General features: G+C 50.3%; 1 protein-coding gene and 1 pseudogene across 1 annotated transcript; both read right to left on the reverse strand.

The window, feature by feature from the left end:
- Positions 1-4191: 4191 nt before the first annotated feature.
- LOC142920786 (heat shock protein HSP 90-alpha-like) lies at positions 4192-11926 on the reverse strand (annotated as a pseudogene).
- A 5109-nt stretch (positions 11927-17035) lies between these two features.
- Positions 17036-22230, reverse strand: LOC142920787 (MAD2L1-binding protein-like). The gene is made up of 2 exons (XM_076062867.1): positions 21854-22230; positions 17036-19463 (listed from the first exon to the last, which is right to left on the reverse strand). The coding sequence occupies exons 1-2, from the start codon at positions 22004-22006 to the stop codon at positions 18948-18950; spliced, it is 669 nt and encodes a 222-aa protein (XP_075918982.1). The 5' UTR covers positions 22007-22230; the 3' UTR covers positions 17036-18947.
- Between the last annotated feature and the right edge of the window lie 691 nt (positions 22231-22921).

A 22921-nucleotide genomic window follows, 5' to 3' on the forward strand; every position in this document is an offset into this window, starting at 1 on the left:
TCGCGGTTGTGGTGGTGGTGGTTGTTGTTGTTGTTTACCCAGGTAGAGCCTCGCTCTCTCTCGTAGGGATGTCAGTTGAGTAGCAGCGAGCATGGGAATCGATGTCCAGGTTGGAACTTTACAACGCGGGGCCTAGCCACGCGGGGCCTTGCCTCCTGCCCTCGCCTGATCGCGTTTACTTTAATTATCTCGCTTAGTTGAACAATCTTTGTAAGAAAGTAATCTACCAGGCTATGCGTTTATTGTGTGTTGACCGACTCTCTGTGTTGCATTGCATTACATTTCCGAGTTTTACTCAGTTTGTTTGATTAAGTGTGCTTTTGATTTAAAGCTTTCTTGACTGCAGGGATTCATATTCTTGGTTCTTTCGGTAAAGTCACCACCACGTAGAAGGGAAACAATAAAATAATAAAAATATAAAACAATAAAATTCTCACGACGTTTCGACTGCAACACAAGCAATCATCGTCAGGTGTGAAAACCATCAGCAAGAACATTTTCTTGTCACCAAGGTATTCACATTTTCTTGCTGTGGTTTTCGCGCTGTGGTTTTCACACCTGATGATGATTGCTTCTTGTGTTGCAGTCGAAACGTCGTGAGAATTTTATTGTTTTATATTTTTATTATTTTATTGTTTCCCTTCTACGTGGTGACTTTACCGACAGAACCAAGAATATAAGTGTGCTTTCTCTCTCTCTCTCTGCGTGTGCTCGTGTTATTATTATTTCCTGCAGTCACCAAAGTTCCAAATCTCTCTTTGACACAAGGCCGTAATTATAATGTTATAATAATTATAATATGTAATAATAATTATAATATATATTAGGGGGGGACATATCCCCCCCCCAATAATCAAACATGCTCAAAATGTCCCCCCCAATATATTGCTATAAAAATATATATTTTTAAATAATAATTGCTATGCTATGTTAATAAAAACAACAATTTCGCTAAACCTTGGCCACAAAATGTGGACTTGTCTTCATATAACAATACGTAGATTTGTGTTTGTATGATTGCCTTGTACTTTATGAACCCCTAATCTCTGCCATTACATACTATGAAACAAGAAAAGTAAAAAAAATAAACAACAGAACAATGTAAATACAATACAATATTATACATTATTGTATCAAATAATACAAAAATTCCATCCCATGTGTTAGTGAAATTTTTCAATATTTTAGTAAATGTCAGGAAATTAGTTTTCAAATTGAGATATTTTTTTTTTCCTGGGGGAGGACCCCAGAGCCCCTGGTAGATTTGGTCCCCCCCAATGTTGACTCCATGGCTACGGCCTTGCGTTGACTCGCGGATTTCTCTACACCCCCTCCCCTCTCTCTCTGCCCCCCTCTCTCTCTCTGTTTAAGGCCTCAACACAGAGGCGTTGTTTCTCTGTGTGCCTACAGTGACGGAAAAAAGTACTTGATCCCCTGCTGATTTTGTACGTTTGCCCACTGACAAGGAAATGATCAGTCTATAATTTTAATGGTAGGTTTATTTGAACAGTGAGAGACAGAATAACAACAAGAAAATCCAGAGAAACGCATGTCAAAAATGTTATAAATTGATTCGCATTTTAATGAGGGAAATAAGTATTTGACCCCCTCTCAATCAGAAAGATTTCTGGCTCCCAGGTGTAATGAGCTGAGATTAGGAGCACACTCTTAAAGGGAGTGCTCCTAATCTCAGCTTGTTACCTGTTCCTAATAGAGGATGGGGTGGTTGTGTAATTAAGCCCGTCACCACCCGGCCAATTAGTGAGATTTGTCACGTAAACAAAACGCGTCAATTAGTTACTCATTGACCGAAAGCTTTCGTGACTGCTAGGAATTCATATTCTTGGGTCTTACGGGTAAAGTAACGTAGATAGGTTTTCTTTTAACCTATCGACGTGAGTTTACCGAAAGACCCAAGAATAGTTAGTTACTCGTTCAGCAGCACCGGTGCGTTGGAGAGTAAACCCGCAAGCGAGGTGGGCCTCTGGCGTTTTTGAGACGATTTTCGTGTCCTCAGGTCGTTAATGTGCATACGTTATGTGCATTCTGTATGTTGACTGTGAATAGATCAATAATAGAGATCCACTAATCTGCTCCTTACCCCCCTACCCCCTGGACTTGATTTGCTCACATTGACGATATAACATTTTATTCCTCTATTTAACGCCGAAACAGAAGGATTTATCCACAATCCTGGCTGTCGCCTGAGGCTGGTTTTGTAATCACCGGCGAAACGTCGTACTTGAATTGTAAATGTCGTGGGTTTACTCTCCCACACACCAGTGTGCTGAACTAGTAACTAATTGGCACGTTTTGTTTACGTGACAAACCTTACTTCTGGCTGTGTCGGGCAGTGGCGGGCTTAACGACGCATGAATATTTATGCGATCTAACCCAAACAAACTCTATTTAAGATATGTACCTTTCACTAGGTAAGGCACACCGAGCTACATCGCTCTTTTTTATAAGTGACTTGGCTATCAAAAAATGATAGCTCAGCGAAGTGGCTTATCACGTGTAAAATTATAGCAGCCAAATACTCTAAACGCACGTTGATTCTAAATGTGGAGGGGAAAACCGGAGGACCCGGAGAAAAATCCACGCGACCACGGGGAGAGAGACACGCAAACTTCAAAGATGCAGCAGGCGTTAGGCTCGGGATTGAACCCACGACCTCCTGCATACCAGACAAGGTAGTTAACATCTCGCCACCACGGTGCCCTGGTGGACGGGATGTCGGGGTGGATTAGGGGGGCAAGCGCCCACCAGGGATTTGAGATTCTATTTTCGAGGGTGTAAGCCTCCAATAAGCTCGATGGGATCACTGGGGGGTCCCTCACCTCCTCGGTGTCACCAGGAAATCCACACCTCCCCCACTGTAGGCCAAATCCGCACAACGCATGTCATCATTCAGACACGGCGTTCTAGATTTGAAGTTTTCGTGACTGCAAGGATCCATACTTTGGTTCTTTCGGTAAAGTCACGTACCTACGTGACCAAAGAGACACGGCGTCTATGGAAACTGCACTTTCATGTGGTATGGTTCAACACAATATCGTACCGGTATCAGATCTGGGTACAAATCAATTCCTGCTGCCACCTGAACACAGACGTCAATTCCTGGACTGGGCCGGGCCAAACCGTGCACAGGTGGCGACCTGAGTGGGGTACAACTCGCCACCGTTGAAAAGCGAATGCATTATTGTTGTTTTTGTATTAAAACTGCCACCTGAAAAATATTGTGCTCCACCCCCACTCGTTGCGTCACGTGGCTTCATTTCTGGTCGCAGTGCATTTCTCGTGTCGTATACCGCTGCTGTGACACTGGAAAGGTCACCACCACAATCAGTAGAACCACGACTCAACAGCAGCCTTCCCGAGTCCACCCACCTCGCTCCGCCTCCAACAGCAGACAGTGGTCATTGCCACCCACTATCGTTCTGGTAGCAACTTACCAATTGATTTGCTTTAAAGACTAAGTTTTTGACAATCTTACCGGTGCTGTTTTGCACCATTTGTTGTATGTGGTGCATTCTACTCACCGCGTTCTTTGTGCTGGTTGTATCACCAGGATAATGCACACGACCTTGCCATTCGGCATCTTGCAATACAGTAGTTTTTTATATTTTGCTGTAACCAGGTTTCTGTATAACCATGTCCCCAACGAAAATGGCCATGCATTGCCGAGGTTTACCTGTGCCAAAAATAAAGTCACCCACCATCATCACCCATCGGCACTAGTTCCCCATCTGTAGGCAACTCGCCCCACCAGCACCCCCTTGTCACCTACCAGGCTGCAGACCCTTGGGCTGGAAACACAGCCAGCAGCATCTCAAGATTGCCAGGTCTACAAAGTACTGTAACGCGAGGGGACACGCAGGGTAACCCCTGTGCACATAACCACAGCCCTCGCAGCCGCTACGTGGCGCTACATTGTTCTGCTCAAATGAGCAATGAGGTAACGGTCACCTCCCATTTGCAGCTCAATTTTAAATTCCTCATTCCCATGTGAGAAAAGTATCTCCATTGTATAAACACCGTTGGCTTTCTCCCCAGTGTTGCTTATTGTATCCCAGAGGGACGTTGGGCCGAGTCAACCCCAAAATCAGGATTTGAACTCACAACCTTCAGATTCCGAGCCACTCGCTCCACCGCCGAGAAACCAATGAACAGCCATGACGCATTTAGGAATAAACCCAGTAATGTGCGTGTAATTTTTATTAAAAAATATCCAAGGAAATTAAAAGAAGCACCAGAATGGCATTGACAACGGTGCAGCCAACGTTTAAAAAAACATAACTTAAATTCACTGCATGCAGTATATCGTAGCTTGTTCTGCAAAGGGAGGGGAGTTTTGTCGACATACCCACTCTCCCAGCAGCTGTCTGCACACCGACCATTTACAGTGGAATAACAGCCTATGGAATAAGCACAGAACTATATAGAAGCATTAACAGTATACAGAAATCAACACACCTCTGTAGGATAATTAATCAGGACGCGGCACTTCCTTCACCGCACTGCTCCACTTGTAAATACCCTCCTCCCATCATACTTCATCGCTTTGCCCACTCTTGTAAGAATCTTGCTCAATTTCGGGAAAATCTGTTCACTCGGATCCATGACAACTTTGAAAGAAAGTGCTGTTTGTTGCTGTGACCACTTCACGTTTTGGGCTTGTGGAGCCATGCTCACTCGGCATGTGGGTTAAAAAGAAAAGACACTGGGAGCCTTTACATGGTCCAGTCTTCATATTTGTGAACGCTTTAAAATTGTTATGAATGTGCAGAGCCCTAGGGTCACAACGAATAACATCGTGTGAGGGAGAACAGGGCGGGGGGGGGGGCTTCTTCCTCCTCTAGTCGACTTCCTCCATGCGCGACACGTTCTCGTCGTCGCCCTCCAGGGGTGGAAGGTCGTCTGCGGGACCGGCAGGGATGTCTTCAATTGTCGACTCATCGTCATCGATGCCTGCCACACACACAGGCTCCACTTAACGCTCCACATCCAACAACCCCACCTCACTGGGGAGAGCGGTCACACCTTGTGTAGCAGGTGTAATGTGTCAACTAGTGTGGCCTACGCAGCGGCTGTTATCAGCTCTGGGGACCGTAGTCACCCTCGCAGGATGGTCAGGATGGGCAGTCTACACCATTACATCACCTACACAAGATGACCATTAAAATAATTGCCCTCACCCAAGCCACCTCATTTTGACACAAAATAGAAGTGGTGGCAAGGGGGATATAAAAAATAAAATAAGCAGACAGCATGCCTCCTTCGCATAGCTAAGTGTAATTATTGTGTTATGTACAATATACAAAAACTAGTACCCAAAAAAGCTTTGACTATGTATTATGGATAGTACCCATGTTAAAAACATAAACATCTCAGCAGCATTGGTTCAAGCAAACCTGGCTCTGCTGATGGGACAATGATCATCAAAACTGGTCCAGAATTGGCTCGTGTAGTACCAAATGCTGCTGAAATTACACTCCGAGAAGCCTGTGTGTATATGGAGAGAAACGGGAATGAGGCCAATTCTCTTTGTATTTTGTTGCCTATTTAACGGTGGGGAATTGCAAGTTGTTGCGAGAGGGAATCGATGCGAGGCCTACCAAGTCCCAGCTTGATCATGCGGTAGATGCGGCTCGCATGCGTCTGTGGGTCCTCGAGCGTGAATCCAGACGACAGCAGCGCCGTCTCAAACAGCAGGATGACCAGGTCCTTCACCGACTTGTCGTTCTTGTCCACCTCCACCTTCTGACGCAGGGTCTCCACGATGGGGTAGTCGTGGTTGATCTCCAGGTGCTTCTTGACGGCCATGTAGCCCATGGTGGAGGAGTCTCGCAAGGCCTGCGCCTTCATGATGCGCTCCATGTTGGCCGTCCAGCCGTAGGTGCTGGTCACGATGCAGCACGGAGAGGAGACCAGCCTATTTGACACGGTCACCTGCACGGCACAGAAGGGAACGCGCATTAACAATGAGCACGGTGGACAAGTGCCGTTGTATTTACGCAGAAAAAAAGTGAGCAGAGCCCTCGTGGAAATCATCCAAGCGTCAAGTGGATTTTTCTTGACAGCAGCCGAGCACAGGCCCAAATACGTCAAGCGGCCAGCAACAAACAGTACTATCAGTACTATCAAAATTGTAATAGGTAAGAGTGTGACATGTGTCTTGAAGTGATGAAGGTTATGCAAGGCTTGGAAAAGGAAACAATGGGGAGGGTATTTCAAAGAGGCGCAGTGTGAGGTGAAGACGCAGAAAGTGTTTTTACAGGAACTGGGATTGGTCGAAGTGTCGATGAGGCCAAACATTGGGTGCAGGGATCAGGGGCAAGTTGATGGGGACAGTAAACCATGGTCGTAGCGATAGAAGATTGATGAGGGGACTGACCATCGTTGAATAAGTGACTGGATGGAGTGCTGCATCAACCATAAACCTACTCTACATTGAATTATAACAAGCACAGCGAGGTAGGAACTGGGTGCCGCAGTGTTGAGATGTTAACTACCTCGCCTGGTATACAGGTCGTGGGTTCGATCCCAGTCCTGACACCTGGATATTTGGAGTTTGCATGTTCTCCCCGTGGTCACATGGATTTTTCTCCAATACCTCCGGTTGTTCTCTCCACATTTAGAAACATGGATCGAGAGTATATAGCTCCTAGAAATTTCCACATGATAAGCCACTTCATTGGGCTATCATTTGTGGCCAGATCGCTTCTAAGAGCTGTATAGCTCAGTGGGCCTTGCCTGGTAAGCTAAAAATAATTTAGTTTCAGTTTGGGGGTGGCTCCCCACCCCAGACAGGTTCACATCACAAGTCCTGCCGAGTGCTCACCTTCTCCACCTTCTCCAGGATCTCCTTGACCACCTTGCAGAGATTCTCAAACTTGGCCTTGGCCTCCTCCTGTCTCTTTTTCTCTTCCTCATCTTCCGGAAGCTCCATGCCCTGCTTGGTGACGGAGACGAGGGTCTTCCCGTCAAACTCCTTCAGCTGCTGCACGCAGTACTCATCGATGGGCTCCACCATGTACACCACCTCCAGGCCACGCTTGCGCACGCGCTCCACAAACGCAGAGTTGGCCACTTGCGCTTTTGACTCGCCTGCGAGCGAAATCGCGGTTCACAAATTAGCCTTCCGGCACCACGGCCTCGTCTAACGGTTTGGCAAATTCCCGCTCAAATGAGCATCGCGACGATGCTCATCTCCCGTTTACAGTCCCATTCCAGATTCCTTTGACGAAGACTAATCTAAAGGAGAACCACTGTTAACAACCACAAAGTGGAATGCTATTTATAGACCGAGGGACGATTAACAGTCTGCAAAGCTTCACAATTAGATTACTTGTACAGTCTACACTTAAGTTCAATACTTGGGCAACGTTCTTAGCCAGGAAGTGCTAGCAGGCTGTGTGAAGAGCATCGTGTGTCGTGCAGCAGTGCGTGTGTGGTGCCATGGAGTGTGGTGTCGTGGCGCGTGTGGTGCTGTTGGCACGTGCGTGTCTGCCCGCACCGGTGATGTAGTAGATGTGCTTCTGGTTTTCTTTCATTCGAGACACGTAGTCCTTCAGCGAGCACATGTCCTCGCCCGACATGGACGTATGGTAGCGGAGCAGCTCCGCCAGCTTCTTCCGGTTCTGAGAGTCCTCGTGGATTCCCAGCTGTGGGGAATAACGATAAAAGGCAGAGCGACAGGGTCAGATTTCCCCCTGACGAACTGAACGACGGGAAAAGCACGAATCGCAAAATATTCAAATCCACACCGCTGCAGAAATTCGGCAAATGGTGAGAGCATCCACCTTGATGTTTTTGGAGAACTGCTCATAGAACTTCTTGTAGTTATCTTTGTCCTCGGCGAGCTCCGCGAACAGCTCCATGGACTTCTTGATGATGTTCTTGCGGATCACCTTGAGGATTTTCGCCCTGCTGCAGCATCTCACGCGAGATGTTGAGGGGAAGGTCCTCGGAGTCCACCACTCCCTTCATGAAGTCTGCAAACGGTGAACATTCACGGCTTTAGTATTTATCACTGTAAAAACTCTAGAGAAACCATTGAATAGAAGTGCTTTAAGGGAGGAAAAAAATGACATTGTTTACGAGTTGCTCTCAAGCCTGCATGCATCCCCGCTTACTGAGATACTCCGGGATGAGGTCTTCACAGTTGTCCATGATGAAGACACGTCGAACGTACAGCTTGATGTTGTTTTTCTTCTTCTTGTTTTCAAAGAGGTCGAAAGCCGCCCGCCGGGGGACGAAGAGCAGCGCCCGGAATTCCAGCTGCCCCTCCACCGAGAAGTGCTGTAGCACAAACACGCCATGTGCAATAGGCATTCAGTACATTTTGTACTTGCGCATTTCCTGTGGCGCATGGCCCTCATCACGAAGGCACCTTTTGAAGTCTGCAGTTGCTTCACAGTTGGGTGGAGGAGGGGGGAGGCAATGTTGCCACTTGTTGTTCCAATTAAGCAACGCTGTGGTTTAACGTTACAAATGTAGTGAATTTGGACTATGATGCCACAACACAAATTACGTCACACAATCTCTGAACCGTACACCGAGGCAGATATAGCGTATTTTTACGGTTCATACACCCCGCAGTTATAACCAGGCAGGCCTCTTAACAATTGAACAAACCTCTGTAACAAGCAGCGAACATGCTACCCTCTGGGCCGCATCATCGCACAAGTCAACAGACGGGCAACACACGCCAGGCCACATACGGCAGCCACGAGGCCCTGGCTCGTCACCTCCACTATGTCCAGAGACAACGGCACCACCACGCTCACCTTCACGGCAAGGTGGTCCTCCCAGTCGTTGGTGAGGCTCATGTAGAACTCGCCATACTCCTCCGCCGTGATGTCGTCCGGGTTGCGTGTCCACAGCGGCTTTGTCTTGTTCAGCTCCTCCTTGTCCGTGTACTTCTCCTTGATCTTCTTCTTTATCTTCTTGTCCGAGTCCTTGGCCTTGTCCTCCTCCTCATCGGAGCCTACGTCTTCGATGTTGGGAGTGTCGTCGTCAGACCTCTCTTAGATTTATCAGGAGCCGCCTCCTCCTTATCCTCCTCGTCATCGCTCACCTCCTTGTTGCGTTCTTTCTCCACCTGCAACAGACGGATTACCCAAACTTCAGACGACATACGATGGAGGTTGCTCACCAAAACAGCGATGAAACAAACGGACTGCGGTCCGAGTTGGTCGAATGTACGAAACGCAGCACGTTACTCACGTAAAGCGTGATGGGGTAGCCGATGAACTGGGAGTGCTTCTTGACAATGTCCTTAATTGACCTCTCCTCCAGGTACTCAGTCTGGTCCTCCTTAATGTGGAGCACGATCTTGGTGCCACGACCGAGAGGCTCCCCTGCACCGCATCATCGCAGCCACTCGAGATTAGCAAACTCATCACCCGGCAGCGGGGTGTGCTGGGCGTGCGGCATGGCGAGAGCCACGCGTGCTCCACCGGGAGCTCATACTCACCATCGTTGTCGGGCCTCACGGTAAACGAGCCGCCGGTCGAAGACTCCCACACATATTGCTCGTCGTCGTTGTGCTTGGTGACGACGGTGACGCGCTCGGCCACCAGGTAGGCAGAATAGAAGCCCACGCCGAACTGGCCGATCATCGAGATGTCGGCGCCCGCCTGCAGGGCCTCCATGAAGGCTTTGGTGCCCGACTTGGCGATGGTGCCTAGGTTGTTGACGAGGTCGGCCTTGGTCATGCCGATGCCCGTGTCGACGAGTGTGAGTGTGCGGTCGATCTTATTGGGGACGATGTCGATCTTGAGCTCCTTGCCAGTGTCCAGCTTGCTGGGGTCAGTGAGGCTCTCATAGCGGATCTTGTCCAGCGCCTGGGCAGACGGGGGACCGCACAGTGATGTTTACAATGCCATGGCAACAGCAGATCGACGCATGCTACCACATCCACGACCATCACATTCACGGCTCGACCAAATTCCGGAATCTACGACTAAGCGGCAGGGTGGCGGCACAGTGGCAACTCATGTGCCTCACGGCAAGAAGGGCCTGGGTTTTATTACTGACTATGAGGGTGCCTGGAGTTTATACACTCTCCCCCTATTTTTCATGGGCTTCATCAGGTTTGCTCAGGTTTCCTCCCATAGCGAACAATACTTTGGTTATGTAACTTGGTAAATAATACCTCGATAAGCAAATTTTCGATATACAAACTTTGGATTTATTACTATTATATTAATGGCAAAAAATAAATTCACTGAAATTTGATAAATAAAATAGCCCATCTACAGTTCAATATAAATAAGAATAAAATTACAAGATACAGTTTTATGAGCATTGAGATCGGCTATAGAAATTGTGTCTACATTCGTCTCGGCCAATCAGCATGCAACAATACACTGTTACGGTGATATGGTGTTTGGTGGGCAATGTAGCCCCTCATGACTGCACCGAAGACTACACTGGCTAGTGTGAATATTTTTTCAGTACATTACACGGTTTCTTTTAATTATGACGGTTTTTGTATTTTAATACTGTACAGAATAAAATATTTTCAATATAAATGATCTTGATACGAATGGGAAGTTATTGAATGTTTATTGTATGAAATTGGAACGCACCCTCAGAGTACTAACGTACATGCTATTCAATGTAACAACTTTTGATATACAAATGAAGCTCCAGGAACGCATCAACTTCCTATATCGAGATATTGGCCAAAAACATCCCAATGCTGGCTGAAAGAATACCGGCAAATTACTCAATTTGGATCACACACACCAAGTAACATCGTCCCCAACCACAAAAACTTTGCAGGACCCTCCTGAAAACGAGTCTTAGGACTCTGAGGTAAACAAGCGGAGTAAATAAAATAATACATTGCAAAGATGTCTGCCAATCTACTGTTGGATGAAGGCCTCATTTCCACACTGTCAGTCATGGAAGTGTATTGGCAAGCAGTCTACACAGTAGCAGTGGACATGGGGCCACTCACAATGACAGCAGCAACGTTAATCTAAAATCACAATTAGACCGCAAGCGGCCCATACGATACTTTGGATGTGTGAAGGGGCGGGTGGGGGGGGTCCTAGCATCCCCTCCCCCTTAATAGCGTGGGGGGCCGGTGGCGTCAGGGGTGTGGCGGGGTGTGTCCGTGTGTGACGGTGTGTGGAGTGGGGTGTGTCCGTGTGTGAGGGTGTGTGGAGCGGGATGTGTCCGTGTGTGAGGGTGTGTGGAGCGGGGTGTGTCCGTGTGTCCGTGTGTGTGGAGCGGGGTGTGTCCGTGTGTGAGGGTGTGAGGAGCGGGGTGTGTCCGTGTGTGAGGGTGTGTGGAGCGGGGTGTGTCCGTGTGTCAGGGTGTGTGGAGCGGGGTGTGTCCGTGTGTGAGGGTGTGTGGAGCGGGGTGTGTCCGTGTGTCAGGGTGTGTGGAGCGGGGTGTGTCCGTGTGTGAGGGTGTGTGGAGCGGGGTGTGTCCGTGTGTGAGGGTGTGTGGAGCCTGGTGTGTCCGTGTGTGTGGAGCCTGGTGTGTCCGTGTGTCAGGGTGTGTGTGTAGCGGTGTGTGTCCGTGTGTGAGGAGCGGTGTGTGTCCGTGTGTGTGGAGCGGGGTGTGTCCGTGTGTGTGGAGCCTGGTGTGTCCGTGTGTCAGGGTGTGTGAGGAGCGGTGTGTGTCCGTGTGTGTGGAGCGGGGTGTGTCCGTGTGTGTGGAGCATGGTGTGTCCGTGTGTGCGAGGAGCGGGGTGTGAGTGGTTCCGTACGTCGGAGCTGTTGGAGATGAGCTCGCGCAGGAAGATCTCCTTGTTGGAGTAGAAGGTGTTGATGATGAGGGACATGAGCTGGGCGATCTCCGCCTGGAAGGCGAAGGTCTCCGCCTCCTCGCCACTGCCCGCCATGGGCTGCGTCGTCTCCGACACCTCGGGCATCTGTGGAGATAGCAGCGCAGGAGAGGAGACGCGTGGGGGCACCCACTGAGCCTCTAGAGAGCCCCTGTGGAGACACGCGAACACGGAGTCCCTGTGCGGACACGGAGCCCCCTGTGCGGACACGCGGACACGGAGCCCCCTGTGCGGACACGGAGCCCCCTGTGCGGACACGGAGTCCCTGTGCGGACACGGAGCCCCCTGTGCGGACACGGAGCCCCCTGTGCGGACACGGAGTCCCTGTGCGGACACGGAGCCCCCTGTACGGACACGGAGTCCCTGTGCGGACACGGAGCCCCCTGTGCGGACACGGAGCCCCCTGTGCGGACACGGAGCCCCCTGTGCGGACACGGAGCCCCTATGCAGACACGGAGCCCCTATGCAGGCACAGAGTCCCTATGGACCTTCCAGAATGTTCCCTCTCACGGGCACCACCCGCTGACCGCTCCGCCTGCACCATCGCCCACCCACCACGGCACCCACACGGCACCCCCCACGGCACCCACCCACGGCACCCCCACACGGCCCCCACCACGGCATCCATCCACGGCCCCCACCACGGCACCCCCCCACGGCATCCACCCACGGAACCCCCCCACGGCACCCACCCACGACACCCACCACGGCACCCCCACGGCACCCACACGGCACCCCACCACGGCACCCTACACGGCATCCACCCACGGCACCCCACCACGGCACCCCACCACGGCACCCCCACGGCACCCCCACGGCACCCACCACCGCCTCGCTCGCTCTCTCGCGTCCCCCGTCAGTGGCGGGCGCCGCCCGATGGTCTCCGGTTTACGGCCGACCGAGTGGTGGTGCAACTCGACGTGACACCGAGCAGCCACTGCACCTCCGAGTAGCCAGCCGACAGTCGCTACTTCAACATTACAAGCATCGCCGAGCACGACGCATACACCGTACACTGCTCTCAATAACGCCGTCGTTCCCTCGTATCGTTCTGCCGTAGCAGTGAGAAGTCGTCAAGGCGCAGTGGTTCGCGCTTTCGCGGTGGCTGCGGCAGATTTCTGTGAGCGCGGCGGCTGCCGGCGCCGCTGCTTATAGCGAACGCGAAATTTCGAGAAGACGCGGGCGGGGGTCTCGCCCCGGCGTGCTCCGGTGATTGGTGGAAGTTTCGCGAAACCCCGCCCCCTCGCTCTCGATAATTATCAAAGCCTCGCCCCCTCGCTCTCAATAATTCTCAAAGCCCCGCCCCCTCGCTCGCGAGAATTCTCAAAGCCCCGCCCCCTCGCTCTCGAGAATTCTAAAAGCCCCGCCCCCTCGCTCTCGAGAATTCTCAAAGCCCCGCCCCCTCGCTCTCGAGAATTCTCAAAGCGCTTTCGCTTCCACGTGCCCATAGACTATCGTGGTGTATCACAGCAATGCCCATAGACTATCGTGGTGTATCACAGTAATGCCCATAGACTACCGTGGTGTGTCACAGTAATGCCCATAGACTATCGTGGTGTATCACAGTAATGCCCATAGACTACCGTGGTGTATCACAGTAATGCCCATAGACTACCGTGGTGTATCACAGTAATGCCCATAGACTATCGTGGTGTATCACAGTAATGCCCATAGACTATCGTGGTGTATCACAGTAATGCCCATAGACTATCGTGGTGTATCACAGTAATGCCCATAGACTATCGTGGTGTATCACAGTAATGCCCATAGACTACCGTGGTGTGTCAGTAATGCCCATAGACTATCGTGGTACCAGCAATGCCGATGGAATGTAATGGTAAAAACATTACCCATAGACTACTAAACGTGTAACAGAAAACATAACTATTTTATTTTACGGGCATTCTTCTTTGTGACCTTCGTTTGAATCCACTGCTGAGTTCGGTCTTGGCACGCGTTGAGTCGGAACGCGTCGGCATCCCACTCCACATTGCGGAGCCCTTTGCGTGTCGGCGTGAATCACTCCACTACGGCGAACCCTAAGAACCCCGACCGAGGACGCTTCTAGAAGTAGCCGCAACACGGGCTCACGTGAAGCGGAGCCACACGCCCGGCGGTCATCGTGGCCCGTGGCTCCAGCTAGCGGGGTCTTTGTGCTGTTCACCGGGCCGCGAGCAGTACGGGGACACGGGCTCGCCGGGCCTCACTGGGCGCTCTGTTCGCCGCAGTTCGGCTCCATTGTGCCGTGTGGCAGGCAGCCCGCGGCGGGCTGGGGAGATGGATTGTTGTGGCGGGCACTCGACAACAGTGGCACACACGTGCTCGAGCGGTGTTCTCTAAGGCCAGTATGCTCTGTGTATTTTAACACACACCAGGGATTGAGTATGGTCTGTGGATTTAACACACGCTATGGGTTGGTATGCTCTGTGGATTTAACACACGCTATGGGTTGGACATGGTCTGTGGATTTAACACACGCTATGGGTTGGGCATGGTCTGTGGATTTAACACACGCTGTGGGTTTGGTATGGTCTGTGGATTTTTACACACGCTATGGGTTGGGTATGGTCTGTGGATTTAACACACGCTATGGGTTGGGCATGGTCTGTGGATTTAACACACGCTATTGATTGGACATGGTATGTGGATTTGACACACACCAGGGATTGAGTATGGTCTGTGGATTTAACACACGCTATGGATTGGACATGGTCTGTGGATTTAACACACGCTATGGGTTGGGTATGGTCTGTGGATTTTTACACACGCTATGGGTTGGGTATGGTCTGTGGATTTAACACACGCTATGGGTTGGGCATGGTCTGTGGATTTAACACACGCTATGGGTTGGGCATGGTCTGTGGATTTAACACACGCGATGGGTTGGGCATGGTCTGTGGATTTAACACACGCTATGGGTTGGGCATGGTCTGTGGATTTAACACACACCAGGGATTGAGTATGGTCTGTGGATTTAACACACGCTATGGGTTGGGCATGGTCGGTGGATTTAACACACGCTATGGGTTGGGCATGGTCTGTGGATTTAACACACGCTATGGGTTGGGCATGGTCTGTGGATTTAACACACGCTGTGGGTTTGGTATGGTCTGTGGATTTTTACACACGCTATGGGTTGGGTATGGTCTGTGGATTTAACACACGCTATGGGTTGGGCATGGTCTGTGGATTTAACACACGCTATTGATTGGACATGGTATGTGGATTTGACACACACCAGGGATTGAGTATGGTCTGTGGATTTAACACACGCTATGGATTGGACATGGTCTGTGGATTTAACACACGCTATGGGTTGGGTATGGTCTGTGGATTTTTACACACGCTATGGGTTGGGTATGGTCTGTGGATTTAACACACGCTATGGGTTGGGCATGGTCTGTGGATTTAACACACGCTATGGGTTGGGCATGGTCTGTGGATTTAACACACGCGATGGGTTGGGCATGGTCTGTGGATTTAACACACGCTATGGGTTGGGCATGGTCTGTGGATTTAACACACACCAGGGATTGAGTATGGTCTGTGGATTTAACACACGCTATGGGTTGGGCATGGTCGGTGGATTTAACACACGCTATGGGTTGGGCATGGTCTGTGGATTTAACACACGCTATGGGTTGGGCATGGTCGGTGGATTTAACACACGCTTATTGGTTGGGCATGGTCTGTGGATTTAACACACGCTATGGGTTGGACATGGTCTGTGGATTTAACACACGCTATGGGTTGGGTATGATCTGTGGATTGAACACACGCTATGGGTTGGGTATGGTCTGTGGATTTTTACACACGCTATGGGTTGGGTATGGTCTGTGGATTTAACACACGCTATGGGTTGGGTATGGTCTGTGGATTTAACACACGCTATGGGTTGGGTATGGTCTGTGGATTTTTACACACGCTATGGGTTGGGTATGGTCTGTGGATTTAACACAAGCTATGGGTTGGGTATGGTCTGTGGATTTAACACACGCTATGGGTTGGACATGGTCTGTGGATTTAACACACGCTATGGGTTGGGTATGATCTGTGGATTGAACACACGCTATGGGTTGGGTATGGTCTGTGGATTTTTACACACGCTATGGGTTGGGTATGGTCTGTGGATTAACACACACTATGAGTTGGGTATGGTCTGTGGATTTAACACACGCTATGGGTTGGGTATGGTCTGTAGATTTTTACACACGCTATGGGTTGGGTATGGTCTGTGGATTTAACACACGCTGTGGGTTGGGTATGGTCTGTGGATTTAACACACGCTATGGGTTGGGTATGGTCTGTGGATTTAACACACGCTATGGGTTGGGCATGGTCGGCGGATTGAACACAGGTCGGTGGATTTAACACACGCTATGGATTGGACATGGTCTGTGGATTTAACACACGCTATGGTTTGGGTATGGTCTGTGGATTTAACAAACGCTATGGTTTGGGTATGGTCTGTTGATTTAACACACGCTATGGGTTGGGCATGGTCTGTGGATTTAACAAACGCTATGGTTTGGGTATGGTCTGTGGATTTAACACATGCTATGGGTTGGGCATGGTCTGTGGATTGAACACAGGTCTGTAGATTTAACACGCTATGGATTGGACATGGTCTATAAATTTAACACACGCTATGGTTTGGGTATGGTCTGTGGATTTAACACAGGTCTGTAGATTTAACACACGCTATGGATTGGACATGGTCTGTGGATTTAACACACGCTATGGGTTGGGCATGGTCTGTGTATTGAACACAGGTCTGTAGATTTAACACACGCTATGGATTGGACATGGTCTGTGGATTTAACACACGCTATGGGTTGATCATGGTCGGTGGATTGAACACAGGTCTGTGGATTTAACACACGCAATGGATTGGACATGGTCTGTGGATTTAACACACGCTATGGGTTGGGCATGGTCTGTGGATTTAACACACGCTAAGGGTTGTGCATGGTCTGTGGATTGAACACACTGCATGGGTTAACCATGGTCTGTGGATTGAACACACTTCATGGGTTGAGCATGGTCTGTGGTTTGAACACAGGCTGTAGGGTGGGTATGGTCTGTAGATGTAATATGCTTTGGGTTTAGCAGCGACTGTAAAAACACGATTTAAAACTATGTTTTATTCTACCAGGTAAGGCCTGCTGAGTTATATAGCTCTTTTTCAAAAGCCATCTGGACATAACTGATAGCTCAACGAAGCGGTGTATGTGGAAATTTATAGCACCCAAATACTAAAATTTAACACACATCTGGTTAACAAGTGGCATATGCTGCTGATAGGTTGACCAAGGCGACACCAGTAATTTGGTTGTTCTTGAAACCGTCTCCTATGTACTGGGTGAGGTTTAGCACTTGGCCAGTGCAGGACTTGCGCGGCTGGAAATCAGATTGTTCTGGAAAGAGTTGTTCCTCCAGTATAGGTGATTGCTGCTTCAAGATAAGTCTCTCAAAAAGTTTGAAGAGGTAGCAGAACAAGGACATTGGTCAGACGCTCTTAGGGTCAGATGGGTCTTTTCCTGGCTTTGGAAACGTGACAAGTCTTCCGTGTCTTGGGTATGAGCAAAGAAATTTAACATTCTCAAGAGCCAATCCCTTGTTTTTAGTGCAACATTCTTTAACTGTTCAGTGCAGATGTCCGAATGCCTGCTGCCTTGACAGTCTTTATACCCTTGATGGCTTCCAGTGCCAATAAAGACCGGTAAACTCTTTCCACTGCAGTTCATCCAGCATGAGCCTATGAGTCTTGCAAACATTAAAACTTTTCAACATATAACATTCACCATGTATATGCTTTCGGTAAAATGAAAACAAAAACTATTAAATAAATGAACTATTAACATTATCATGAAAACCAGCACTGTTCAATTACTCTGCATGACATTTTGCAAAGCACCAATGTTGTGGGTAACGGCTACAAATTGACAACTTTTATGACAAAGTTTATCTCACAAAATAATCAGGAAATAACATTTTAAAAACCATAATCAGTATAGATTATCACAATGTGATGTTATTTTGGAAATGGATAGTGTTATTTCGTAATTGCTTATGCCTATAAAGTAGAGAAAATGGCTATTATTCCCCACAAACTTTGTTACCAAAGCACATACTTTGCTTTTGAGGGGGGGGGGTCGACAATTTTCGGGAACCTTTTATATCAAATATTTACTCCCCAATTTCTTAACTCTTTAGACTTCTGCAAGCCTCTTATAATTTTGTTAGTGGAGAAATGGGCAAACGGCCCACCAGGCTTTCACAATAGCTGAGTATCTGTGTATGTATATGTAATGCTTCCACAGAGTACTTTTTCGCTCTTGTCTTGATAAATTGGCCGCAGACATGGCAAAATGCGTCTGCCGGATGCTTGCAGCCTCTTGATGCCATCTCAGAAAAATGCAGATATGTATCCACTTAGGCAGCTGGAACTAAACTGAACTGGTGGGCTTAAGGCCCCTGTATTTATACTATTTATATTACTGGAAAGTTCCAGAATGTTCTAGAAGTTACTACAAGTTTACTCAGCACTGAATCTATCTGGAATGTTCTGGAAAATAGGATAATTTCTAAATATCACTCTCCTGGTCACAAAAGCAAAGTTTGTGGGGAATAATAGCCATTTTCTGTACTTTTGAGGCATAAGCAATTAGGAAATAACACTCACTACCCAGGAACAAAAAAAATTGTGTTATTGCAGACCTTGAATCGTACGATGTACTAAAGTGTCCCCATACCCTGGACACCCTTGCAAGCACTATATTCCAGCTCGACTTCCCTGGCTTCCAACTGCCATGGGAACAACGGGGCAGCACATACCCGGACCCACACGAAGCACGCGAGTTGCAAACGCCCGATGCACAAGTTGCGAATCAGAGACTCTCCTGTGTGCAACTGCGGCTCCGAAATTAAAACCACGTAGCGCGTGAATTCGCACTGCCCCAAATATAAACGTGAGACTAGGCAATTTAATGGATGAATACGTTTACGGCAGAATCTTTAATAGTTGGCCTTGATTGACCATAAGGAAGGAGATTCAGATATAATATTGAAATAAGTAATATTAAAATTTGCAGTATCCCTAGAATTTTGGCCTAGCTGGTCCCATCCATCAGCCCCTCTAACCCTGGCCTGACCCACTGTCCAGGACGCCCTTGATGGCCACAGGGGCCTGGAACCACACGCAGTCGTTCTCGCATGGCTGGCCGAGGGCCGTGCCCAGCGGCTCCTCCAGGCTGTTGCTAAACGCGACGACGACCCTCCTCCCGCGGTTGGGCAGCTTGTAGTTGAGCTTGGGATTGAACCAGTCGACGCCGCAGTCCCTGTGCGCCCACAGCAGCAGTGTGGCCGAGGTGACAGGCAGAGCGCGCGGCTCGCCAAACACATTCTGCACGAAGAGTGAGTGAAACACGTGGCGGCTGTAGCGAGCGTGGCACAGTGAATCGCCGCTGCCTCCCAGCGCCAGCTCGTGGAAGTCCAGCTCGTAGAGCTCAAGCGGCGACATGGGGCTCGGCCCTAGCAGGATGAGGACCCGGGGCACGTGCGACAGGGAGAAGAGCGTCTCCAGGTGGCCGCTCAGCTCGCGCAGGGCCGTCAGCATGCGTGCTTCTTGCCTTAACCTGGGGGGCACCTCTGCCTGCAGGGAAGAGGGGAGGGAGGCGTTCACACCAGGACGAAAGCCACGGTCTTCAGCCACCAACAGAACTGCTGCCCTGAGATGCAATTGCGGATATTATAAACATCACGTCCAGCATTATTACGTTGTGTCCCACATCAATATATCCACCTCTACCATCACCGTCACCACAAACTAGAGGCCGACCGAAATTCGGTTTGGGCGCCGAAAGTTGGCAAATGGCCTCTTTCGGCATAGTTTTGGTTTCGGCCGAAAGTAAATTTTTAACTTTCGGTCTGGTTTCGTTTTCGGTCGGCCTCTACCACAAACATCGCAACAGTCACCTGTCACACCATACTATCACCACCACTATATCCGGCACATATTATCCATCATCACATTCACCTCCACCATCACATTTAACATCAGCAGCAACATCGACTATCACCCCATCCAACATTAAACTGCCACCTCGCCACCATCGCCACATGTACGAGTCCTTAAGAGATGCTGTAGTTCAGCGACTGTACTCCATGGGTACAGCATCATCTAACACGTGAAGGACACCAGCCATAATGATAAAATGTATCTTTACTTTTTATAATCTCACTAGCTTGACTACCTGGCTGCGCCCGGGACGCCCGGCCGTCTTTGTCTCCCCAGTGGCGATGTTCACACACCACACCAGTTACTCGTTTGAGTCGACCTAGGGGAGGCCCAGGACCGGTTCAAATAATCGTGGTGGCCGTGAGCGGGAATCGAACTCGGGTCGCCGGGTTTGTAGTGCGGCGCGCTAACTGCTACACTACAATGCGTTACTCTTCCACACACACACAGACACACACAGACACACAAACACAGACAACGCTAACCACTACACTACAATGCGTTACGCTTCCACATGCGTGGGTCACGTGACAGAACTGAAATCACAGCTCACTTGCCGTGCAAAAAATAAATGCATTATTGAGCTCCCCAACCCCCCTCCGAAAAATAAGAAAGTGTATTTTTATAATTTTTGCATGGTGTACAGTCTGGAAAGTACCCACATGGCAAATTTCCAGTTTGTTGCATGTCGGGAAGTACGCTAAACATTTCGAACAGACACACAATCACAACTTTGCCTTTTATATATATGGAGATTTCTATTACTGTATAAACATCACCGAAATTATTAAAACCTTAATTTCATGTCGAATGTAGCCCGCTCGTGTCCACCCTTCGCGTCCACAGCCGCTCCGCCTCCACACACGACCCGGGGTCAGGTCTAAACCAATCGGTGACCTTGCGCCCACACACCGAAACCCAAATTGCTGAACCCTCAAAGCCTACACCCCTGCACACTCCACCCCTGCACACTCCACCCCTGCACACTCCACCCCTGAACACGCCACCCCTGCACACTCCACCCCTGAACACTCCACCCCTGCACACTCCACCCCTGAACACGCCACCCCTGCACACTCCACCCCTGAACACTCCACCCCTGCACACTCCACCCCTGAACACTCCACCCCTGCACACTCCACCCCTGAACACGCCACCCCTGCACACTCCACCCCTGAACACTCCACCCCTGCACTCTCCACCCCTGAACACTCCACCCAGCACACTCCACCCCTGCAGACTCCACCCCTGAACACTCCACCCCTGCACACTCCACCCCTGAATACTCCACCTCTGAACACGCCACCCCTGCAGACTCCACCCCTGAACACTCCACCCTGCAGACTCCACCCCTGAACACTCCACCCCTGAACACGCCACCCCTGCAGACTCCACCCCTGAACACTCCACCCTGCAGACTCCACCCCTGAACACTCCACCCTGCACACTCCACCCCTGAACACTCCACCCTGCATACTCCACCCCTGCACGCTCCACCCCTGAACACTCCACCCCTGCACACTCCACCCCTGAACACTCCACCCCTGCACACTCCACCCCTGAACACTCCACCCCTGCACACTCCACCCCTGAACACTCCACCCCTGAACACTCCACCCTGCACATTCCACCCCTGAACACTCCACCCCTGAACACTCCACTCCTGAAAACTCCACCCCTGAACACTCCATCCTGCACACTCCACCCCTGAACACTCCACCCCTGAACACCCCACCCCTGCACACTCCACCCCTGAACACTCCACCCTGCACACTCCACCTCTGCAGACTCCACCCCTGCAGACTCCACCCCTGAACACTCCACCCCTGAACACTCCACCCCTGAACACTCCACCCCTGCAGACTCCACCCCTGAACACTCCACCCTGCACACTCCACCCCTGAACACTCCACCCTGAACACTCCACCCCTGAACACTCCACCCCTGAACACTCCACCCTGCACACTCCACCCCTGAACACTCCACCCCTGAACACTCCACCCCCACCTCACCACTCCCCTCACCAGGTGGCTGTGGAAGTGCAGCAGCTGCGGGTAGGGAAGCGGCAGCTGGCCGCGCTGGTACAGGGCGTGAGCGAAGATCTCCCAGACCAGGGCGCCAAGGCTCCGCTGGCTCACGGCGCCGCGCACCGTCACCTCGCAGCGCCGCGCCGACATCGCCGCCGCCACTCTCCTCTCCTTCCTCCTCCTCTCTCCTCCTCTCCTTCCTCCTCCTCTTCTTCCTCTTCTTCTCACTCCCCTCGCTCGCCCGGCTCCGCTGGCCCGTTAGTCGTCTCCCAGTTAATAAACTGAACAGTTCAAAACGGCGTCACGTGGCCTACCCACCGGAAAAGGGCACGACGGGAAGAAGGGGCGCGGCTTAGGTGAGGGGAGGGGTTTGGTGAGGGGTTTGGTGAGGGAGGGGTTTGGTGAGGGGTTTGGTGAGGGGAGGGTTTTGGTGAGGGAGGGGTTTGGTGAGGGGAGGGGTTGGTTAGGGGGGTTTGGTGAGGGGAGGGGTTTGGTGAGGGAGGGGTTTGGTGAGGGGAGGGGTTTGGTGAGGGGAGGGGTTGGTTATGGGGGTTTGAGGGGTTTGGTGAGGGGAGGGGTTTGGTGAGGGAGGGGTTTGGTGAGGGGAGGGGTTTGGTGAGGGGAGGGGTTTGGTGAGGGGAGGGGTTTGGTGAGGGGAGGGGTTGGTTAGGGGGGTTTGAGGGGTTTGGTGAGGGGAGGGGTTTGGTGAGGGGTTTGGTGAGGGGAGGGGTTGGTTGGGGGGTTTTAGGGGGGTGGTGAGGGGAGGGGTTGGTTGGGGGGGTTTGAGGGGGGTGGTGAGAGGCGTTGCGTGGAGAGGTAAGGGGGAATTTTTATTTAAAGCTTTCGTGACTGCAGTAATTCATATTCTTAGCTCTTTCGGTAAAGTCACGTTGAAGGGAAACAATAAAATAATAAAATATATACAAAACAATAAAAATTCTCACGACGTTTCGACCATAACACAAACGGTCATCATCAGGTGTGAAAAGCAATGGCAAGAAACATTTGAAAGAAGTGTCGGTATTTATTTATTTCTAAACGGGTGTTTTATTTCTTTTAAAAAAA

Source organism: Petromyzon marinus, unplaced genomic scaffold, assembly GCF_048934315.1.
Source record: "Petromyzon marinus isolate PM22_M1 ecotype Great Lakes invasive population unplaced genomic scaffold, UKy_Petmar_22M1.pri1.0 PM_G_Scaffold_76, whole genome shotgun sequence".
NCBI lineage: Eukaryota > Metazoa > Chordata > Hyperoartia > Petromyzontiformes > Petromyzontidae > Petromyzon > Petromyzon marinus.